General features: G+C 34.0%; 1 protein-coding gene across 3 annotated transcripts in view; it reads right to left on the reverse strand.

Annotated features, from left to right (window-relative positions):
• The window catches only part of LOC123707574, a 61,676-nt gene that overhangs the window by 24,112 nt on the left and 20,571 nt on the right, over nucleotides 1-16,993 (reverse strand). For all 3 annotated transcript variants that reach the window (XM_045657729.1, XM_045657732.1, XM_045657730.1), the window contains exons 2-4: nucleotides 12,812-13,013; nucleotides 10,551-10,738; nucleotides 8,778-8,873 (exon numbers count right to left, since the gene is read on the reverse strand). In XM_045657729.1, the coding sequence (XP_045513685.1) occupies nucleotides 8,778-8,873; nucleotides 10,551-10,738; nucleotides 12,812-12,980 (453 nt within the window). In that variant the 5' untranslated portion in view covers nucleotides 12,981-13,013. The remainder of the gene's footprint in view (nucleotides 1-8,777; nucleotides 8,874-10,550; nucleotides 10,739-12,811; nucleotides 13,014-16,993) is intronic.

Genomic DNA, 16,993 nt, shown 5'->3' on the forward strand with positions numbered 1-16,993 from the left:
AAACCATCCAGGGCGCCACTTAAACGCATACAAAAAAAATATCCGTACGTAATGTACAGTAGAACTATACGAATATATAATAAATACAATTCATACTATAAACTGTAATCAATAAACCGTTTTTAGACAGGAAGTTGAATCGTTCTGTATCGAGTTTTTTCTTTATAACCAAATTAAGATTGAAACGTAATAAAAAATTTACGATTCCTCGCCAGAACTAGCGGTACTCGTACAATTCATTTTTAAACATTTACACTTTTAAAATATATTTTGAGTTGTACGGCTTTTGAGAGACATACGAAAACGTATCATTTTCGTTACTATATTGAAACAAGAATAAAATGGGGGGGGGGGGGGGTTTTCTTGTAATTTTTTCGTAGAAAATTTCAGAGTTCATAAACTGATTTTGATGATTTTTTTCTTGCAAAGAACGTATTCCTAGGATGGTTCCAGAATTATCAGATATTTACCTATATCCTATATTACTCACGAGTTTGGGTTTGAATACGAGAACAAAAGTAATTAACAAATAAGCACTAATTGATAAAACAATGGTATGTAGAATCGTTTTGTTGTCAGTAATGTACTACGACTACAATTATCCTATCAAAGGCAGTTCAACCGCCATCAATTTGTCCGCTTGCTTTAAGGTCCCATATTTTTTTATACATATAATAGGGGTGCAAACGAGCCTGCGAAACGCCCAAAAAGGGCAGTCATCGCAGCCCATAGACACCCATTTTTATTGGGTCCTTTGCCAGCCTTTGAGGGTGGAGTATGCTCGAATTTTGAATGTCCCATATACCCGTTTGACCAGATATAATTAAATTCAAGTTTGACTGATTTGCCAGCCACCAAATAATAAAGTTTTAATGAGAATAAAATCCTCATGGGTTATATAAAGTCAATTGTTGCCTCAGACAAATTATATATGAACTATAACTCCAAACACTTATCATGTTATAATCTTTGTCGGAAACATCATGTTCGCTTTGAGGAAAATAATTGAGCATTGTCATTTGTCTGATGAAAACATTAGTTGGGTTTAATGTTTTGCTTAGTTTATATAGCTTCCTAGCCTTACTTTAAGTTCATCAGTCTAGATTTTTTACCGGTGAATTAATATGCATAAGTCGCGCGTAGTTAAACTATCACGGCTAGCTTTTATCATTACAGTATTTATCAATTAAAAAACCACTAATTATTATGGTTTATATTCATCAACATAAAAAATCTAATTATTTATTCAAATGAGCATGAACCTGTTAATATTCGATCATTCGCGTCACAGTTTTTGTATCAGAATACTTTTCTACGTGCGTGATTAACACTCGCTCGTAAAAGGAAAAGATTGTCAGACCAATATGCGTCAGGGTTCAAGTACGTACGTACTTGTAATACGTTACGATTCGGGGCGGGGAATGCTGAATTACGCGTTATTGATAATATTATTTTCGACTTTCCAGTACTTTAATTATGGTAACTTTTAGGTATAAAGAGTCACTGGGGGTGGTCACGATACGTTTTACTATTAGGTACAGAAAAGGTTACGGCGCGTTTCACGGGGGGGGGGGGGGGGGGGTCAATCTCAATTGTGTGACGTAATACTTTAATCTCGTAAATGAAAATCGATTGTGTCAGGCACAGCGGCTGATCAATGATGACGACACGATACAGGATTCAAGGAGCCAAGACTTAGAAGTTTTAGCGCCAGTGGTTTTCTATATTTATTATTATAATACTGGCAGGATGTAGGAATTTGTACAATTTTCCTAGGAAATCCCCTAACAGTTATAGAAACAAAATAAATCACGTTGCGAGTAATCGCAATAGGTCTATGGAGACGTTATATAAGCCACAATCAAACAGTCAAGGGTATTTCTTATCGCTTCATTTCAATTTCTTTTGTGAAACCATTTACAAGTTTAGTTTTGTCTTAATAACAGTGTATAACATGTATTTTTGCACTTCTTGCCTATCTTATGTAATTGAATACTTTTTTTTCCTTTCCTCACAGTGTATGAAAGATCGCTCGAAAGCGATAAGGCCGCCAGTTACCCTCCTTTTGATTTAGTTATGTCCAATTTTTTTATATTGTAATGTAACGAAGTGTTAATAAATAATACGTTCTGAATTCCATTTAAATCTGGTTATCAAGGGAAACACAGCCACCAAACTTGCTTTATTTTTCATTTATTTGTTTTAATTTTTATAACCAGTCCAATTAATAACTGATAAGTTACGATAGAAAATTTGAAAAATTTAACAAAACAAAATCTATAATAATACTAGCGAACCCGACAAACGTACACACATCTTAAATACAAATTTTCAAAGTTAATAAAACAAACAAAAACCCATCTAATTGTACTCTGAACTATTGTTAACACTAATCAAATGATTCATCCATTTATTGCATTACGGCTTTGTCGGGAAAGATTCGATCGTATTGGTCGTGACATTGTTTATGATAATTTCTACACAATAAACAATAGAAACTCGAACTAAACACATCAACTTCAAAACTTGACATATTTTCAATTACACTTATCCATAGATAACATTACGTTTAGCAGTCAGTTGCTTTGTTTGTTTTGTTATACCATTTTTAACCAATGAACGACCAGACTGTTGTTTTGACTGATAAATTTTCGTTTTTGTTTGTTGTGCTTTGTTATACCATTTACGACTAGAATGTTGTTTTGGCTGATAAATTTTTCGTTTTTGTTTACGTTTGTTGCGTTTTGTTTTATCTACGTCCCTCGGAATCAGGATAAATGTCCACGTGCTGGTTTTGTTATCTACCTTCCCACCAATTTTCTGCTTTAATCAAAATTTCAGCCATTCTTAAGAGATAAATCAGTGAAACCAACACAACTTTCTTTACGACCGTTTTGTTTTTGTGACGAATAAGCTAAAGAACTACCGTACTTTCTATAGTTTTTACAGCATTATATCAGTCAATTAATCCTCAGTAATAAGGTTATATTTATTATCAAAACAATTCTAACGTACGAGAGATGGGCCAGTTTTCTCGATAGACAAACTTAAATCTAGATTCAACAGCTGTCAAACCATTTATATGTCCCTGGTTTCCGAAGAACGCACGGTCAAAGCTAACTGATGTCCAGATTCTAATAAACGAGCTAGGTCTGGATATCGATTGAAACCGAAATTTATTTAGTTTTTTTAATTTTAATTGTTTTGTTTAACATTTGTATTATCTCTTCATGTAAATGTTTGCCTATAAGTCACATTAACATTTGTATATAGTGGTTATTTTATCAATTTATTCATTTATTTATTTATTGTAAACATAATTTTAAAAAGAAAAGAAGTTGGTGTGGTGGAAACAACTGGACACAGTTCAAATTCACTGTATCAGCATTGGCAAGCGTTTATCAATAGAAACAAATCTTCTGTATGAAGTTTAACAAATTTTACGGCGCTAACTTGAGACTGTGACTTGGACGAATAAGAATATTGACCTCAGACTTTTACGTCTCGTTTCGCGTTTCCGTTAGCGCTCACAGTGCCTTCTACGTCAAAAATGTATTAATATATGGACGTACGTGTATAGTCCGTCAAGAATCCGTCTGAATCAGGTCAAAAAGAAAAAAGGATTTCAAAATATAATAGAAAGAAAGTCCATGAGTGCACGGCATATCGAATCTACGACCTCAGGAATGAGAGTCGCACGCTGAAGCCACTAGGCCAACACTGCTCTGCTGTGAGGTTTTGGAGCGTTCACATACAGTATAAAACCTAAAATGTTAACCAAAAAATACATCTAAAAGATATTAATGTCAAACACAATATTATAAAGTATTTAAAAAATAAATACTTATATTTTAATTTATATTTTAATAATTTTAATTAATTTTAATTTATAAAGGACAAAAGGACATTGAGGTCACAAGCAGTGTTAGCTTTTGCGTGCGACTTTTTGTGACTAAACCTTGTTATCTCCGCAGAGTTTGGGGGCAAAGTGGTGGGGCAATTTTGATAATTAGAATCGATAAAAATTACAATTATTTACGCACTCACTAACACATCAAAAGATCTTACTCAAACTTAGGCCTGCAGCTATAGTGACAGTGATTTTGTAAATAAATAAAAAATAAAAGATTTTAATACTATAATTTATTTTTGTGAGTATGTTTAATAATAAATTAACAATATTTTACCTAAATTATATGTAGTCAAATTTTGTGGCCATCTTTAATCATCATTTCAAAAATGAAAATCATATTTCGACCTCTACAGATGTTATTTGCAAAAACTGTGGCTTTGCTACAAAACTGTTATCAATTAGAATATCCTTAGTATTGTCTTTTGTTAAAATAGCTTTTACACATTGGTGGTCACGGTGACCATGCACGCTGAAAAGCACGCGAAACGTCGGAAAATTTTTAAATTATGTAAATAATTATAAGTTTATAATAATAATAGCTTCAATCAGTTTAAAAAGTGTTTTTCTTATTATTTTCAGATTTTCTAACAACTAATCGATAATTTTAACAGAATTAAAGCTTAGAATGTTTTCACTATTATATAGGGAAAATGAATGATTGACAAAAGAACTGATGTATGTACCTATATTATAAAAAAAATTAGAACACATGAAAAATGTTTTTTCGACGAATTTATGTAAATCAACATCTCTATTTTAACTCGCTACCAAACTGAGCGTTATGTAACGGTCTACTTATTATGTATACACTACGGTGCGATTCCATCTGTGCACCTATTAGGGTAAAAAACCGCTTTCACCGGGGAAGGCGAGGACCTTTACTTCGCACTTCGCTCACTCCAGTGAGCTGCCGTCCTGCCCTTCAGGCGATTGACCACCCCGCAAGCCGAGATTCGAGTCTCACAGGAGACGCCCTTGCGCTAGCCCGAGCTGAGCTGTAAAGGCCCTTAAGGCCAACAGCGACATTCATTTAAAAGCTGTGCATTGGAAACCATCGTGAAACAACCGGCTTGCCTCAAATATGGCAGACAGAAGACTGTATAGAATGTATTTATTAATTATTATTATTAATACGTAGCCCTACGTATGACTCTATTTTTTAAGCTGTAATTTTCATTAAAACATTCCTTTGTTATATATTGAAAATATCCCTAGACTGCACATCTTTAAAAAAATCACGAAAATTAATAAAATTATTTAGAAAAAATTCCATGATAATTACAAAGTTGTTGTATAAGTATCAATCACTCGTAAATAATAGTGCCTACGATATTGCTGACGACAGCAATCTAAAGCTGAATTTGGCCTATTGTTGCTTTAATCAAATACATTTTTCTCTGAACCAAAGTACCGCACTTAAAAAACCGATTCTCAAACTACTTGTCGTTTATAAATGCCATTAAAATATATACAAATAATTGAATATATTAATTCTAATTTCCGTATTTAAACATTAATTTACTTACATAAACTTAACACTCCAACTAATAAAACACTATAAGATTCAACCCAATAAAGCGTTTGTTCACAACGGCCGCCTATCGCTAACTAACACACTGTTTTGAGAACTTCCAATACGAATAAAAAATATTTAAAACACGTCGTTAGCTTTGATTTGATTAAAATTATAAATTCAAATAATTTGATACAAATAGTACATAATCTAATGAATAATAATTGTGAATAAATTATCGTTTGTCGAACGGCTCCACTTTAAAACAGCTCCAAAGTTTTTCTATCTCTGTTTGCGACTTATATGTTTATATATATTACCCAAGTAATATATATATTTTAAATAGAATAGATTTCATTAATCAAAGTATGTATGAAGTATGCAATCTATCGAAATATCGAAAAATATGGTAATCTGTTGGAACAAGGTCCGGGGAGTACGGTGGATGTCTTAGACATTCCAATTGAAGATCTTCTAATTTGGTAGCAGTCTGTCGCAATGAGTACGTAGGTCATATTGAGGAGAGGCATGGCTTTGGACCCATTAAAAAAATGGTGTAAATGATATTGTCTCAGTTCCCAGTGGATTACATTAGGTTTTTTTATTTATTGTAAGTGGCATTTGTGGTTAGGTTTGTTTAGGTTAAAGCCAAAATTGTCTACCTTATACAAATCCTTTCACAAATAATGATGTATTCAATAATTTTTAAGTTAAAGAGCATTTGCAACCATATTATTGCATGGGACACTATTGCGGAGTCATAAAAATGTGTAGATAAAAAATTGGAGATGTGGAAAGATGGAGCCGTGATTCGAAAAATTTAACGAATATAAAGACGACAATAAACCACAAAAAAATACTAAAAAACCATCTAAAGCTGCACAAAGTTGTTTTTTTCGACGAAAAACTTTTGTCTGATAAAAAAAAATTTGAGGATTTAAATTAACGTCAGATTTAAAAATTAAATTAAAGCTCTAATAATAACTTTACGAATTCCATTCGTAAGCCAAACCGCCGTATTTCACTTAAGTCTGGCACCAACTTGTTTACAAATAAAAGTAATCGCTATCTCAGCCTTAAAGGCTCAAGAGTGAGATGAAGTATGATTTCATAGCATATGGTCATGCAAAAAGTGTTCCTATGTTTTTTTTGTTTCCGGTCAGAATTTTTCTCAGAAGAACAACAGTTGTCAATTATTTTTTCTTGCTTTTGTCAGTACAAGGTTATCAAATAGAGTCAAGGTCGCTTCCAAATGCTTCATCAAAGGGAATCATTCGGATAAATTCATTTAAGTACAGTGTAAGTTATGTAACGTAATTAAAGACGTGAGTGGATATGAACGTGATAAGTGCGTTTTTTTAGTTTTTGAGTAATTTGAAGTTAAAGTTTTACAAGAATTTTCTTTTTTAAGTCGCTTAAATGATTAGTTATGGCTTAAATTTGAACGCAAAGTAATGTGAATGATCTTAAATATTGAGGCTACGTTGGTAATAAAACTCTTGCTTTATTATTCTATATTATATTTAAAAAAAAAAACTGAACATAACTCCCTCTTCGATGAACTATCTTAAACTATTTGTCCTTGCGGCTATATAAAATTTACCACCTAATTTACGAATATTGATAGACATGTTATCGTGCTTCATACAAAAAATACTATAGTTGGCTTAAAATTGACTCAAAAATAGCGATACTTCGGCTTCACATACTTTACTTGGAGATTCTGTTTTTTTTTCTACTGAAACTTCTTAATTTTTGTTATGCCAACTTGGATCTACTTCCCCAAATCTTAGAAGTACGCTCGCAACTTCCGCGATCCGCAACATTTTCAGTCCACTTACAACATACGGCGTTTTCTTTGCTACCATCACAAACATGAATACCCAGGTTCTAAAACCACAGTTGACGCAACGCTTTCGATGTTGTTAGGTTTGGTAACGACGTGGTTTGTTGTAAACCATCGTCACGTACACATTATAACCATCTCGGGCTGGTTTTCTTCGGTCAACATGCATAGCTTCAACAGCAGTTCGTCATTTGAGTCTCCAGCAGCGCACGTTCAGATCACTCTTTGAGTATCCAAACGACAGGTTGAATTGTGTGATAAAAATTTGTTTATGATATGAATTTTCTTGACACGGTATTTGTCTGATAGGTCCTTGTTATGACATATTCCTAGGTATAGACTGTGCAACTTGGTCACATTCAGTATCGGTGATACATATTTTTGTTTCGTGAGTAATGTGTTCAGGAGGAAAACTTGAAATTTGTTCTTTAATACGTTCAACAGCGTCATGGTCTATTATGTGAGGACGATTCTGATGTCCACCTCTCTGATCTGGTTTTGGAGCTGCAAGTCTTTCCTCGATTCCTCTTATAATAAGATAACATTTTTTTTCGACCAATCTGATAAATGCCGCACAAACCTAATCTGCATATTTTTGTCATTATAATGTCAAATTGTGAAAATTTAAGTCTGCAATTCCCGTGACACAAAATCCCTTCCTTAATCTGTTTTTTTTCGGAACTATCTCTCCTTTGTATATACATATTCCTCTCCTTTTGCTCTAGCTGTAGCTGCATAATTTTTCTTCCAAGATTGTTCAGTCCTTGGCCAATTTTTGGATTTATTTTATTTTGGTGGAAATACCTTCCGCTTTTTTGGCATAATCTTTTGACTTTAAATATTGACTTATATATCTTATATAAAGAAAAAATGCGAAAATGTAACGAACCACCGCAATCACCACATTTGAACCTCTTAAGTGAATGAAGGTGTTATGTTTGGGACTTAACACCTTCATTCACGGAGAATAAGGTCGCTTTATTCGTACATAGTAAGCGCAGTGGTTATGTTCGTACATATCACCTTCTTTAAAGTATAAGAAGTAAAGTTTTTACTTTTTTTTTGGGAGAGGTTGATATGTGTCCAAACCTCTTTCATCGTCTGTAAATTTAAAAAAATAAACGATACAACACTTAAGGTTTGTAGCAATTCAATTATACATATTACATTCATCCACACAAAAAACACCGAAAACCGAAAATTTGACATATCACCTTCATCCACTTACGTCTTCATTATTGTATTAACCATTAATTCGCTACAAATCAAACGTAATACATAACAAATATTTGCAACTACGTTTTAGTATAGCGCCATCTATTGTACTTTAGTTAAATCAACAACACTTTTGACTACGTCCTGTTAATGATTCTCATCTACACCGCTAGATGTCACTTTAACGCAAAACATCCCTATTTTAGAGGTTTTATTCATTTGTTTTATAATCGTAAGTTAGATATTAGGATTATATAGAAGCATAAACTAAATAGGATAAAATTGCTCACCTCAGCCCAGAAGCAGACGATAAGTGATGATCCGGATAGCAGCAGAGGATAATAGGCAGATGGGAGACTTGTAGCCCATGTTTCTTGGAATGCTTCCTGTGAAAATTATAACGTCTAGTTGTCTGTGGTAACTAATATTCTTATTTTAATTTATATTATCTATGGAAACTTTCATACATATATCTGTTCTCAGATTTACTGTATATTCAAGGGTTATTTATGTATTTATAAAGAAACATCACATCACAAATACAACATGTAAAATAATATATGAAGTTTAGTATTGTAGTCTCCTCAAGTTGTTTCACAGATACATTTTTAAATAAACATATGTTTAACACAACTAAAAATTAAGACATAACAATAATAGGACACGAAAATGTACACAGCAATTTATAGTACATACAATTATTACAACACGATTTTAAAAGGCGCTCAAAAACATGAAAATCTATCGACTTTGAAAAATTAAAAAAATATTGTCAAGTACGGGTAACAAAAGTCGAGTGTTGTCAAAAGGACGAGGACTGGCTGCACACAACAACAAAAGTGAGCATTCTCGTATAGAACCTATAGTAATCTCTTCTATAACACGGTAGATTGGTTCCGCGTTATACAAAACGCGTTGAAGAATTCGGGCATAACGCGCTTGTATGACCCCATATTACGCGGTATGTACAAATGATTCACCTTTGCCTTATCTCTTTACCGAGTTTATATGACGTGTGCAATCCTCGCGTTGTATGGAAGAATATCCGTGTTATACGAATGAATGAAATCGCGTAATATAAAAATGCTTTATTTACTATTTAGGTATACTGCAAGCAAAATTAACACATAGTCAAGTTCGTGCCGGCATTACACGTCTTTACGTACGCATTGTACGTCTTTATTGTTAACGTAGCTATTTAAAGGCCGGCAACGCACTCACGAGCTCTCTGGTATTGAGAGTGTCCATAGCCACATTTATCCAAGCGCTTAATATATAATGTCCAGGTTTAATTATATATATTATCATAACACGCCTAACCTCGACCTTTGACCCACCTAGAGCCGTATCTTGCGCTGATAAATTAGGTCAATGATATTTAATGAGAAAAAAACATTTGTTATATTTCATAACATTAAATATTTTGGTATAAATATAATTTCATAACAGTAATTATGGTTTTTGAAGAGGTCTATTAGGTATGAGGACGTGCAACTATTTAATCAATTACCATCTGAAATTCGCAATATTAGCGCAATTTTAACAAATCCAAAGGGACATTAAAGACACATGTCAGAGTGAATCTACTAGACTGAAGTTTGGACGTGTTTCTCGATCGTACATACATTTGTTTCTCATGGAAATAAAATACAATTTTGTAATGAGTAAAAAAAGATCTTTAAGCATTTCATTATATAATACCGGCCCAGGCCGAATGAATAAATAAATCTGCCCTTTTAGATTTTAATATTATCTTAATTTGAGGGTACAATTTTTCTATTTACGTCTGCGACACCTACCCACTTTTCTAAAAAGACAAACTATCAACCAATTGGTTGGTTGGCTAAAACATCAATGGTCCTACAACCTTTTAGGTCTGGACTTCAGATTTCTTGATCCATGATTATTTGCCACCTACTTGAGGGTGATCAGCCTCCTGTGCCTGACACACGCCGTCGACTTTTTGGGTCTAAAGCAACATTTGCTCACGATGTTTTCCGTCACCGTTCGAGCGAATGTTAAATACGAATACATAGAAAAATATATGTATATAATATACATACAGGGGAAATAAAATACGCGCCACGTATAAGAGACGCCAGGAACGCGACCAAATACAGCATCTTCTGTGTTGTCACTTTGCAAGCTCTTAGGAAGTTCGGCACTTTTAAGCGCCTGTACTCAGTGACGATGCAAAGCGTCAATTGCACCGCACACACGAACGACACTGCGAGGAACACTCCTCCAATACCTGCAAAAAAAAGTAACTCTATATAATATACAGTACTATATAAAATACATAACAATATACAAAAAGTTTATAAAACTCTTTAATATCAATATTTCTATAGTTACGCAACTCTTACAAACATTTTAATTTAGGTATTTATTATTTGAATGACTACTTTTTTTTAATGGACGGATGAAAAGATAGATATTTGCTGTCATTATTTGTTTAAGAATGCACGAGGCAACAACAATACTTCTATGTGCCACGTCTGAACGAGAATTATCATCGCAATTCACCAATGTATCGGATTTTAGCTGACTACAATACAATTCTACGAGTTTTTTAACAATTTATTTTCTTTATAATATTAAGTTGTAGCTTGATTCGTTCAATGTCAGTTTTTTTATATAACATATGTATGTGTAGTAATCTTACTATAAATAAATAATAAATATTATATATTCGGTTACTGGTCTACCCAAATTTGTACCGTATATATAGCCTTAAAAAATTTACTTTGCAAAACTAATATATATATATATATATATGGCATTATATTTAGTCATCTTTTTTACATTGTATTTTTTGATATAACGCACGCGAGACCTGATAACTTGGAGAAGCCGGAGACTGGTGGTGTTAAAGACGAGACCCTGATCCCCTACTCGCTGGATCGACCAAGTTAAGGTCCTTACAGCTGCTTAAGACAGGAAGTAATGGACGAAGATATAAATAGTTACGCCCCAAGAAACAAAACTGGTTGACTTTTCAAAAACATAAATTTGTTCGCGTTGTTGCTAATATTTTAATTATATATATGTATATACTGCAAAAAACTTAAGTGGAAATGGGCGGGTCATACCGCTCGAATGAACAATGACAGATGGACAAAGAGGGTAACAAAGTGGAAAGGCCCACCACGAAAAAGAAAGCGTGGTCGCCCTCTTGCACGGTGGGCTGACGAGCTTAAGAAAGTTGGTGAAGAGGATTGGGAGAAAAATGCTCAAAACAGAGAGAGATGGAGCCAGTTGGAGGAGGCCTATACTCAATAAGAGGTCCTTGAAAAAAAAAATAGAAAATATATATATTATGTGTGTGTTTATTTTGTAAATTTTCAAGGAATAAATGAGGCTTAGTTATTATTATTATTATATGTATATACTTATTTTACAGTCGCACTCAGAGTCCGTTAAAATAAAACAATGTGGTTCAATGACCGATTAGTTCGACTAAGAAAACGTATGACATTTAAATACATTTAAATTTTAAGACATAGATATAGAAACATTTATTACTAACAAAACACACACACAATAATAATAATCAAAGAAATATTAACAAAGAATGAAAAATACAATATTTTTCTTTTAAAGAACTAGGTTTTAACTGTGTATTGCGTGTGTGCTGTGGTTGTAATTGGCCCTGGCTATTGTGCTGTGAAGCAGACGTGTTCCACAGCGCTGGTCATACTGCCACAGACCACAGCAGCTAGTTTGTTCCTCAGTCGCAAAAAGGAAAGTATTATAATACTTTTTATTTAAATTGAAATATGTTATTTTTTTCAAATAGGTTCAAATAGGCTTTGTTGCTATGGAACTATCACGATGAGGCATTTCTTTTTCTATTCCCCTTTAATCACCAACAAAAACTACTTAATTTAATGAATACAAACGATAATTAACAGGTATCAGATATACCTGTTAATTATCAAATTTGCAAATAATATCAAATCAATATTTACTTTATCTTATCATACATTAATGTTGCGTAAGTAAATTTAATTAAAATCATTATTTCCTTTAATATAAATAATAATCGTACAAAAAGAAAATTTGTTTGTGTATTACAATTACGCCATTAAAAACGCAGTTTTAAGTCAAAATTACAAGATAAAAATATTTTTTGAAAATGATGCCACTAGGCCAATACTTCTCTTATAGATTTATTACCATTTAGTTTTTGTGAGTAGAGAATTGCCTAAAAGACCGACACACTTGCGAGCCTTCTGGCAGTCCATATCACCGATCATCAGATACTCATCATGCCAGTTTGCCCCCTGTTATATAACAATAAAAACGAACAAATGAAACTCACACGCATGGTATGGGAGATTATGTCCCGCACACTCGTCTCCCGTGTACCGGATCTCGCAGAGGCAGGTACCGTTCATACAGTCCCCGCGTCCGCTGCAGTCGCGCGCGCATCCCGCTCCGCGGCTTGCTGCCATCATGTCTGCATAGTATGCCAGCAGTGTACGCATCATATTATGGTTAGCGCCCAACGGCGCCGGTGTACACTGAAAAGAAAAAGAAACTGTATGTTAAAAATATTTTAAAACTAATTAATGTACAAACCCCACAGGACCTGTGCCAGTGTAATTAAGGATTTACTGAACAGGCTTTTAAATATGCAACAATAAATATAACATGCATAATAAACCAAAATAAACAATACATTTCTCGTTTCGGAGGCCACACATTTTACGGACCCGGCGGAGTGAAAATTGACTAATCAACCAACGTCGGTTGTTTTGCTCCTCTATCAGGAATAAACGATGCTTTGAGGACCTGCGAGGCTGAACCATTCTATGACAATCTCCATGTCTTCAATCCATTTGACTTAATACTTGTATAATTGTAACGTTTCCCTTTGAATGTTGTGCATGTATTGTATTTTGTATGCCGTGTGTTACAGATACCGGCAAACTTCTTGAACATTAAACAAGGGAGTGGGGGAAAGAGCGCGGAACACAAACGTCAACTGATTTACCAATCACGCGATCGACACAATGATACCTAAAAATTGAATGGCAAGAACATTTGTTCAAGATGTTTGCCGGTATCTATATTATCTATAAGTAATATATATAGTATTATCTATAAGTGTACTTTTTAAAACAAATAATAACTAAATACTACATTATTTATTGAGAAATAATACATATTGCACATAAACATGTGTCCCATTTGACAGCCCCTTGCTAACCACTTCATCTGTTAGTCTGTGTAACAATATGATATGAGGTAAGACCTACCACGTCATGAGCATTTGTGTCTAGAGGTTTGAGACATTGAAAGCGAGAGGTTAGATCAGAATATCACTAAGATAGAATCATCACTAAGTATTGTAATTTGGGGTATTTCTGTCCATTACACATGACTGAATGGCTAGACTGAAGTCTCGATTTTTTATCGGACCGCATATACAGGAAGAGCGTTTTTTCCCTATGTTTTATTGTGTTCCTATAACATTGTTTGTCTGTGCACACTTAGTGACTGTAAACATTTGTATGTTAACGTTACGTTTGTGCACGCTGTCCGCACCTATCACCAAGGACAAACGATTGTTTTTGTTATGTGTGCCCATGTTGGCTCGGCTTTTAAGAATTTCTGCTATAGGTGTAAAAGCGAGAACAAATCTGCCGCCAGATGTGAGGTAGCACCGCATTTGCGAGCGGGAACACGATGGCAAATCAGACGTTGGGAAGAAATTGCAAACCTACTGTAAACACTACAGTTAGTCACGGGGTCTGATTGTTTGTCGCGACTCTCAGTTTCTCCAAAAGTGAAGTAATTGGTTTACTGTATAGGGCTGTCATAGTCCCACATTCTAAGCGTAAATTCCTTTCAAATTCCATTGCCCTCAGTAAAAAGTGCAGCCGCTGCCCATGGGCACTTACATTGCCAGAAGGCTCACAAGCGCATGGCCTTGTAATTTGTATGCTCTCTTCATTACAGTACATTAAACAAGCATGTCAAACGTGTTTAAAGAAAAACATTACGGCCTTGATGAATCAGCCACGTGGTAAATTGACGCAACGGGGTCAATGACCTGTCTAAAATTGGCCACAACTCACCAACATAGCCCACGAGAACTTGTTTCACATATTTCGTAACACCGTTAAAAGGATAGCTATTTGTGAAGTAAAAGCCCAAGAAAGTAGTTAAGTCCCAGTGTTGCTGGTGCCAGTCAAATAGTTTTGCCAATTTTTGATTAAAATGATTGTGTTTATATATGTGTGTGTATAGCTTTAATCAAATAAAAGTTTTTATAGACAATTTCGCATAGATTGCTATCTCTGTTCGTGCGTAAATAGTTTCTTTAACTATTTAAGAAGTCTTAGTTTCAGAGGTATTTGTTTAGTGATTTGAAATTAAAATTTGTATGCTAATTTTATATAGTATTTGTAAACCAAAGAATATGCTCAAAATACCTATATTTAATATTTTTTTAAAACTTTAAAATTCGCAATAAATATCTAATTTGCAACACTGTTAATGAAGATTTCACTCAATCTGTGCTTTAAGCGAGCGTAACGAAATTTCGTAATTTCCTCCTAATTATAGTTTAATTTCAAGGAAGATATTTTTTATTGTATTTTTTTAATATGAAATGTGTGTTTGTTATTAAATGTATACTCTAACAAATATAATTTTATTACTGTAAGTATGTAATGCTTCAATAATCATTAATTTGTATTAATGATATTCTTACAATAGTCGAATCGCGTCTAAACTCCAAATGGAAGTACATTCGTGCATCGCTAGATATGTTAGAGCCCATAAATCAATCGCGTATATCAAAGGCTTGTAAGTTGTAACAAGAAAAGTACTAAAACCGAAATCTAACAATTATCTAACATACACCAAAGTTTTTAACCTTACTTATTAAAAAACTTGAAAAGCAATACCTACTAATTTAATCATTCGTCTTTGATTTTCGTCATCATCTTCCAATACTCAATTCATACGTCACTCTCTCTCTTGAACTCTTTATACCTAAAACTTACCATTATGTGGTGTAAATAATATTAACAATAACGCGTAATTCAATCCCCGTCACGTAACGTTTTAAAAGAAGACGCCAACACCCCCCCCCCCCCCCCCCACCCTCAAATACGTAATAATTAAACGCTCCCTAAGCTGACAAACAATTATTTTTTTATATTTCTTTACATCAAAATACAACAAACAAGGCACAATATTTAGTCTACGCTTTATAATAAGGCCAAAACTATTATCAGCCATAAATAACGTCAATAACATTAAACATTATTGTTGCGGTAGGTCCTCTATTATCATTTGTTTCGCAAACAAAGGAACCCACAATCGTAAGTTGAATACACTTTCACTCGATTGCATAGCAGCACTCCTCAGGAAATTATAAATCTTCTATAGAGTATTAATATAATTATTTATGGAATTGAAAAGCGTGTTAATATATGCAATTTTTAATATGACTAGGACCTCTAATAGCTGGAATCTAATAAACAACAGCTTGCCTCCTGAGATAACTTTAACCTGAGATGAACTTCATCTATAGATATTTGTATCCATTCCATCTAGGAACAGTTTTTATTAGGAATATCATTGTCGGTGTAAGTATTTTTCTTTACGTATTACTAATGTTTCCCACAGATTAAACCATCCCTGAATTTCCACAAATATTTCAAGACCATATTTAGCCAAATCTGTGGAACCAGTTTCGGTTTTTTTTCTCCCGGGGAAATGCGTTACGCATACCCTCAGCACGAGGTGGATGGTTATGTGAGACTCACTACTCTAAATATACAGTAATATTTTTTCTTATGAGGTGAAAATATAATCGTTCTTGGCTAGGGTTTAGTTATTAGTTAAGTTACAAATATATATATACAATGTAAACTCTATATAACGACACGAACGGACTGTGAATTTTATGGGGTTATTGAGAGTTATTGTTAAATGGAGAGAAGAAAAATCTGAATTAGAAAAAGAAAAAGTTTATTTCAGACTAATGTTCATAAAAAATGATATTATTTGAATGCTATTGCGAATAGTCTGTTATTATTGACTGACAATGTTCATAAAGGTCCAAAGGACAAGGTCCGACTGCACTTGTATTGAAGTGCTATTGTTATTTAAGTAAGGAATCTGGCTGTTGGCCTTATGGGCCTTTAGAGCTCAGCTCGAGCTGTTTTGGCGAGTGTAGCTCGGTCAGAATGACGTTTTATCCCGCGGCTAGCGCAAGGGCGTCTCCTGTGGGACTCGAACCTCGGCTTTAACCGTCGCGGGGTTGTCCTCGTCTTCCCCGGTGAAGGTGTTTTTTACCCTAATCTGATTTCGGCTATTTTTATTATTGGCCGCACGGGCGGCTTATAATTTGTCATTGGCTACGGTGACTGGATCGTCCGGATCCGTTAGAACGTGTTGGAGCCTCCTACGAGCCTTTTTTGTCGGGATTGTATTGAACTGCCACTTAGATAAACCCTTAAATAAGACAAGGCAGTTTTTGTTA

Source organism: Pieris brassicae, chromosome 3 (assembly GCF_905147105.1).
Source record: "Pieris brassicae chromosome 3, ilPieBrab1.1, whole genome shotgun sequence".
NCBI classification, from domain to species: domain Eukaryota; kingdom Metazoa; phylum Arthropoda; class Insecta; order Lepidoptera; family Pieridae; genus Pieris; species Pieris brassicae.